Consider the following 8,268-nt stretch of genomic DNA (forward strand, 5'->3'; position numbering starts at 1 on the left):
AAAAGATATTTACAATCGTAAGTATATAAATATTATGTAATTATTTAAAAAAAATAAATATAAGATTTAAATAAAAATAAATTAATTTTTTAATAATAAATTTTACTCTTTTTTAAAATAATTATATAATATTTATACATTTTAGCATTGTTATGAAACTAAACTCTCACTCTGCGAAGGGTTGCATGGATGTGCTGCTCATAAAACAATAATGCATTGGATCATGTGCTACTCATAAAACAATGTTCGGTTTCAGGATTTGTCATAACCGCCTAAGCTTTCTTACTCTATAAACAGTAGTGCTCTCCTTATAAATAAATTTGGATATCGTCTTCTTGTTATAAAAAAAAAAAAATTGTAATATGAGGTTAAATATTGTTGGAATATGTAATTATAACGTCTTAATAGAAGATATAAATCACATAATCTATACTCTAAAAGAATTAATTAATGATGCAATTAGAGTTTTATTAAAATTTTATAAAGAACAAGAACTTTTTATTTATAAATAATGTGAGATCTCCTATACCATCTACCTTTATCCCTATCATAATAATGAAACTAGCCCCACTATGCTTTGCATATAAAATTTGAAAGAAATCAGTAACCAAAATAAAGAATCATTGGAGCCCCTATTGTACAATTTATTCCATTCTGTTTACCCCCTCCAGCAGATTATTCATAGCTACGGAAAACGCATCTTGAAACTTCTCAAGCTTTGAATGTGGATGCCCGTACAACAACCCGGGTAGCAATTCGTATACTATGAAGCTCCTGATATCCTCCCTCTCCCTCGTAGAAATCTTCATCAGCCTCTCCGCCACATTCAACTTCCTTTGCCTCACCTCTTCTTGGTCTATGAACACAGAATATTTACCGTGATCCGGGGACAAATGCCATGGATACTGGTAGTAAGCTGTGAAAGGACAGAAGAATACAGGAATGCAACCAGACAATAAAGAATCAAACACTGATTTTCGTGTTGGGCTATCCCCAGGAGGCTGCAGGCAGAATTCAGACTCCATGAAAAGCTCAATGACTGGCTCAGGCTGATCACATGCCCCTGAACTGCAATTCAAAAACCGGCACACTTCATCGCCCGCGGAGTTGCATTGGCTGATTAATATTGACCTGATGTTGTCTGGTTGATCAGGGCGTGCTGCTCCAGCAAAGCTCAGAAGGCTTCTACGAGGTGAAGTGAGTATTTTCAATTGCCAGGAGATAATGTCATCATCTGAACGAGGATGGAAGTAGGTTGGGTGTGGAATTCCAATATCGTTTATATGCCATGGTTGGCGTTCGATCAAGAGCTTTATGGAATTTTGCATTTGATCAAGCTCTAAGAATCTAGTCCCCCATGGGGAATTATCATTTCTCCTGAAATCCCATGAAATCTTCCCCAACACAAAAACATGATCCTTACCAGAATTCCGAGCCCAAGGTCGCTGCTTTTCCATCCATGTTATGAGTTCTAATGACAAGGAATCCTTGACATCATTCGAGGCATTTTTGAAATGCCATCTTAGAATATCTAAACCGCCATAGAAAGGGACATAAAAGAGCTTGGCTTCATTCTCGTTGTAAACCCTGCATGGATGTTTCAAAACCCTCGAATGAAATATTGGCTCCAACATGTACTGATGAGTCTGATACCATCCTTCCCCAAGTTTTGGTATTGGCGGGCCCAATGCATCATTTTCGAAGTACTTGCATAAATCCACCCATGGAAACATGTCACCACACTGACCCACCAAGTCCTTGTTGAACTTTGATGGCAAATCATAAACATATATTCCCCGCCCATCACACGCCGGGTGATTCTTCTCTGACCTCCAGGATCGATGCAGCTGCAACTGTTCCTCAACGACCTTCTTAGCGTTCGCAATCTCCAGATCTCTGGATTGGTCTACTCCTCTAATAACTGGAGAGTGTTCGTTCTGAGCAATGTCCAGAACCTTCACAGCATTTACAACCTTGTCTTTATCTTTGTCGACACTGTTTTCAGAAGTTGGATTTGGATCGTCCAAAGCAACATTGTCCACCTCCACAGCATCTACAGCCTCCACTTTCCCGTCTTTATCAACTTTGTTTTCAGAAACAGGTTTTGGGACGTCGTCCTGAACAACGTTGACAGTCTCTTTTATGCCGCCATCAATGCTAGGGCCAATGGCGGTATTGTTGATTACCGGAATTGGGATATCAAAGTTTGGCTGTGTACCTGCAGAGAGGCAATAGAGGTTGTTGAGTTTCCGGGATGAGACGCAAACATGAACAACATTCCCTGACATAATAGTGGTGGAGGAAGACCATATGTAGATTAGAATCAGAAGGAAGATAGCAGCAGGAATTCGATGGAGAAAGTTGATCAAAATGGAGTAACAGAAGCAGATTTCTTTTGCTGTTACTTTTTTGGATGGTTTTGATTTCTTCTTCGACATGTTAACTGCCATTTCTTTTCTGGGTAGGATCAATGTTTGTTCTTGATTTTGTATTCTTCTCTGGCTTTGTAGTTGGGGAGGAGGTTGCATTGTCTAAGACAATAATTTTCAACATGGAAGCACGTATTATGACGGTACAACTGATATCCCGTGCACGTTGGATAGTTTAGAATACGTACATTGACCTTATGGCGCACGTCCGAGACAATATTTGTTTTTTTTCTAATTGTCAACATTAAAGTTTGTTTATTGGTTTCATTGTCCGAGACAATAAATTAAGAGAATTGTTAGTTATAAGCGGTTTGGTAAACTAAATCGTATATCGATATTGACATGATTTGTTTTTTATTAAAAATAAAAATAAAATAAAAATTGAGAAAAGAAAATATTTTCTATATCATGAAAATTATTTTTATCTTTAATTCGTACAGTTTAATTAAATTCTTGTTGAAACTTTGAAAAAATTCTTTTATCTTCTTTGCCTAGTAGCTTTCCATTAGAACATAGGGGGAAAAACTTTTTTTTTTTTTTTTAAGTGGAAAGGGACTTATAAACTAATCGGGGCTCCGGATTATTTTTCTTGGCGTTGGATTATTGAGGAAAAAAAAAATGAAGGATACGAGCAAAACAACAAAGTATTATTTATTTATTCTAGATTTTAGCCAGAACGGCAAGATACTAATCATTCATTGTCCCTTAGTACCTCGACAATCACAACGTGCAAGGCCAAGACGTAGAAGGTATCATGGATATTCCTCTTTATCCTCCGGATTCACAGGGATAGAGCACGTGTGAGCCGAAGTCTTCTTCTTATTCATAGGGTCAATTAGTCAAATGTATTAACATGGATAGAGCACATGTTAGCCCAAGTCTTCTCCTCAGTATAGTGTCAATTAGTCAAATGTATTTATAACATGAATAGAGCACATGTTAGCAATAAAATTGTTATAGAAATAATACTTATAATCGTGAGTGTGTAACTATCATGCAGTCATTTAAAAAAAAATAAAAAAATATGGAATCCATATAAAAAGAAATTAATTTTTTAATTAAGGACCTCATTCTTCTTCAAAACGACTACACGATACTTGTACACTCTACAACCGTACGTAGTATTACTGAAATTGTTAACCTTCACTTTTATATTGTAAAAAATATTTTCTTTTATTGTGCAGACTAACAATTTTATATAAAAGTGAAGGTCATTTGTTATATAAAAGTGAATCTCATTTGTTAAATCAAGTTCTATTATTTTATGTTAATATTTATCTTATTCGAAAATATTTGTAAGCATAGTAAGATTTTATATATATTGTTCTTTTCTACTAGAAAATATGTCTAATAAAAAATATGTATCTGAATATGAGAAACTTAAAAAAAGAAGAGAAGAATAGAAAAATTGATTGAATCCCAAAAATGATCTTTAAATATATTTGTTACTACCAATAACAAAATAGAGGAGAAAATTTAGGTGAAACATTTATAGATGATCGAAAAATATACCAAATAGGACCACAAGATAACAAAATAAATTAAGAAAGACAACAAAAGGGATATGGAGATAATAAAACAACACAACAAACCCAACAAAAGGATCTAAGGATAGTGCTCAAGCATGTACTGCTACAATTATTGCTAGAGAATTTGGAAAGAGTATAAAAGAAAATAAAAATATTAAGGACATATCTGATTCTATTCCTTCAAATATTTATGACCATGTTCAATGGAAATATGTTGATACAAAATTAAGAGATTTATTAGTAGAAAATGGTTCAATTAGATATAACGATATAAATTTTCCTAAGGATGAGAACTTTAGACATTTTTCCACTACATATTGTATACGAAACTTATCAAATGAAGAGAAACATGATAGAAAATGGCTAGTGTATTCAAAAGACTTAAATATAGTATTATGCTTTTGTTGCAAGTTATTTAATTCAAAGCTTACTATAAGCCAACTAGCTAATGAAGGAACCGATGATTGGAAAAATCTTAGTGTTAAGCTTAAAAGTCATGAAATAACTAATGAGCATATTACTAACATTACTAATTGGCTTGATTTAGAAATGAGATTGTTAAGAAATAAAACAATTGACAACAAAGTTCAAGAACAAATTAACAAAGAAAAAGATCATTGGAAAAAATGTTATTGAAAATTGTTGTTGTAGTAAAAACCCTTGATAAAAATAATTTACCATTTCGATGACAAAATGAAAAGATTTATCAAGAAAATAATTAAATTTTTTTAAATCTAATTGAGATGATTTTTGAGTTTGATCCGGTAATGCAAGAACACATTTGATGTATTCAAGATGGTGAAATTCATAATTATTATCTTGGGCATAATATATAAAATGAATTAATACACTTGCTAGCAATTGAAATTAAAAACCATATTATTAAAAAAAATCAAGGAAGTAAAATATTTTTCGATTATACTTGATTGTACCCCATATGTAAGTCATCAAGAACAAATGTCTCTCATACTAAGATGTGTTAATATGTCAACAAGTCCAATAAAAATAGAAGAACATTTTCTAGAATTTATTAAAGTAGATAATACAAGTGGAAAATGTATTCTTAGTGAATTATTAGATGCAATAAAAAGTCTTGAACTTGATATTAATAATGTTTGAGGACAAGGTTATGATAATGGGTCTAATATGAAAGGAAAAGAGCAAGGGGTGCAAAGAAGATTGTTAGATATAAACCCAAACCATTTTACACGTCATGTAGTTATCATAATCTTAATCTTGTTATATGTGACATGGCTAATTCTTATCCTAAAACTATATCATTTTTTGGAATAGTCCAACATATTTATTATTTGTTTCCTTCATCAATAAAGCGATGGAAAGTTTTGCAAGATAATGTGTCGATTCTAACTCTTAAGCCACTCTCACAAAAACGTTGGAAAAGTCAAATTGAAAGTATTAAAGCAATAAAATTCCAAACTTCACAAATAAGAGAAGTTTTATTGCAACTAGCAAAAATAACTAAAGATCCTAAGACAAAAAATGAATCTAATTGTTTAGTAGCATGTGAAATTGAGAACTTTGAATTCATATTAGGCATGACAATATGATATGATATATTATTTGCAGTCAATATTGTAAGTAAATGTCTGCAATCCAAAGATATGCATATATAGATGTTGCCATTGATCAGTTAAAATGTCTTATTTCTTTTTTTTAAGATTATAAAGAAAATGGATTTAAATCTGTTATGATTTCATCAAAAGAGATTGTAATTAGTATGAAAATAGAACCCGTATTTAGAGCAAAACGAATAATTCATAAAAAAAATAATTTGATGAAAATGTCAATGAAGAGACAATACAATTTGCTGAAGAATCTTTTAGACTTAATTATTTCTTATTTATAATATATCAAGTAGTTTCTTCAATTCAAAACATGCATGAACAATTTCAAATATATGAAAATATATTTGGTTTTCTATTTAATATCAAGAAATTGAAATCACTTGACAATGGTAATTTGCAAAAAAATGTTAGTCTTGAAAGCTTTTTAAAATATGATATCGATGGTTTAGATTTATTTTCTAAACTAAAAGTTTTAAAAGAAATTTTACCAGCAATAGAAAGTACTCATATTGATATATTATATTATATAAAAAGATTTGATTCTTTTCTAAATGCATGTATTGCTTACAGAATTACTATTGCTTCTACTGAAAGAAGTTTTTCAAAGTTAAAATTGATAAAATTTTATCTAAAATCAACGATGTCGCATAAAAGATTAAAGGAATTAGCCATATTATCAATTGAGAATAAGATATTAGAAGAACTTGAATATATAAATTTAATTAGTAATTTTGCATCTCAAAAAGCAAGAAGAATAATTTTTAAATAAAAAAATATATTTATATATATCCTAGTTAATTTGATACAAAGAAAAAAGGATGGTTTTAACTTAAAGTTTTAGGCCTCAAAATCTATTGAGTCAGCTCTGCTTTCCATGATTTCATCTTTCCCAGGACCCACACGATCCTCAACAGATAGAACCAGATGATCGTCAAAGGGTTCAGCAGCAACCAAAAAAAAAGGGTCCTCATTCCAAACAGAATTTAACATACACATCCGGGAAACGATTCTTCTTTGTTGCAACCAAGTCTTGCGCCTCAATAATATTAACACGCACATACCACAAGCGTGGTGCATGATATACTTTTGAACGCAACACGGTAGAGGTAGCCGGTGTGAATCGATAGGTGTAGCTGCATCAGAATGGAAAATGCCTCATCTGCTTGGTTGCCTATCGGGACTGCAAGCATCACCTCACTCTTAATCTTCTCTCCTTTATTATCCGGTGGCACTCGCAATGGAACCTCATTTATGTCAAACCTTACAATGCCTTGTCCTTGACGAGATCCTTGTCCTTAACCACAACTTCCAGAAATGATGCTTGCATCCGATCCTTTGAAAAGGCAAACACCTGATTCCACAATGGATTTTGCTGCTTCTCAAAGTGTTTTTGTAATCCCCTTATAATTTCCAATTTTCACTTCAACAAATGGATCAAGACTCCCCGTAACATCCATAGCAGGAAGATCACGAGCCTTAACAACCCTAACATATAGAAAATGCATCTGTTCAACAAGATCATAAGTGCTAGAAGTCTTGTCTCCATGAATGACTGGACCCCCAACAACTCTTCCACCACCAAGGAAGGGGCCTGTTTCTTTCAGTGCATACTCAACAGGCAATGAAGACGATTCAGAGTACATGCGTACTAGCTTTGGAGGCTGTGGTTCTGTTTTCATTTCCTCAGCCCCATACTTGGTTGAATGATGGGTAACTGCTGGCCGGAGCAGAAGATTGATGATGATGTTGGTGATTTGGGTTAGGGAGATGATGGAAGGTGTGTCTCGACTCGACTTTGTTGTTAGAGTGAGTGTTTGTGACTGCATGTGGAACTGTTTGGGCATGTGCATTACTTAAGTTTGGATCCTTACTTGGCAATAATTCAACAGCAGGGATTGGACTAGAGGACTTTATGGATACGGCATCAGTAATATAAACTTTTGAGCCGAGGGGAGCCGAGCTCCCCTCTAACATGTGACAAGATGCCGCGCTTTTCAGAGTAGGGTACAAAATGACGAGCAATACATGGTTATACATCATTTGCAGCAGTCAGATAGACCCTTAAAAAGCAATCTAAAAGGAACTGTACAAAACTCACTCAACTACACCTAATTTCAACTAATTAGGATTGATTACATGAATCTTTTTATGATACTGGCCCTATCTACAGCATGCCTTCGTTTACCTCCCTTGAAGATGTTTCATAAGCAAAGTCCTCACGAGAAGTTCAATCAAAACCATTCTTAATCTAATAGGAGAGAGCCTGAACCATTTGTGGGGCAAATTATGGGAAGCCAAGGTATGCAGGCGTGCAAAGTGCAAACTCAGACATTCACCTTAGGTATCAAAACACTCTTTTCACATCACCCTAAGAAAGAAAAACAAGCTTCTAATATTAACAAACTGGAAGATTATCAACTTCTTCTCGACATCAAATCGTGAAACATAGTCATCTCTAGTTCACAGATCTGGTCTTAAACACAAAAAAAAAAAAAAAAAACTCGTAAGGGATGAAAGCATACAAATCAGTGACATGCCGAAAGTTAGAAAATACTAAGAGCAGTAGAGCACCAAAAATATATACGTATATAGGTGTATTTGTGTTTTGAACATTCATACAATGCACAGATTGATTTATCAGTATTTTTCAAAGACCAAACCACATAAATCCGAATTTCACCTTCCTCGAGAGGAACCTGAGGAAAAAGACACATTAGAACAACA

The 8,268-nt window shown here is 33.5% G+C and overlaps 1 protein-coding gene and 1 pseudogene across 1 annotated transcript; both read right to left on the reverse strand.

Moving 5' to 3' along the window:
- Positions 1–644: 644 nt before the first annotated feature.
- On the reverse strand, positions 645–2,450 carry LOC109014657 (xyloglucan-specific galacturonosyltransferase 1-like). The gene is made up of 2 exons (XM_018997159.2): positions 2,034–2,450; positions 645–1,973 (listed from the first exon to the last, which is right to left on the reverse strand). The coding sequence occupies exons 1-2, from the start codon at positions 2,448–2,450 to the stop codon at positions 645–647; spliced, it is 1,746 nt and encodes a 581-aa protein (XP_018852704.2).
- A 3,931-nt stretch (positions 2,451–6,381) lies between these two features.
- LOC109014656 lies at positions 6,382–7,785 on the reverse strand (annotated as a pseudogene).
- Positions 7,786–8,268: the final 483 nt, after the last annotated feature.

This window comes from Juglans regia, chromosome 9 (assembly GCF_001411555.2).
Source record: "Juglans regia cultivar Chandler chromosome 9, Walnut 2.0, whole genome shotgun sequence".
Lineage (NCBI taxonomy): Eukaryota > Viridiplantae > Streptophyta > Magnoliopsida > Fagales > Juglandaceae > Juglans > Juglans regia.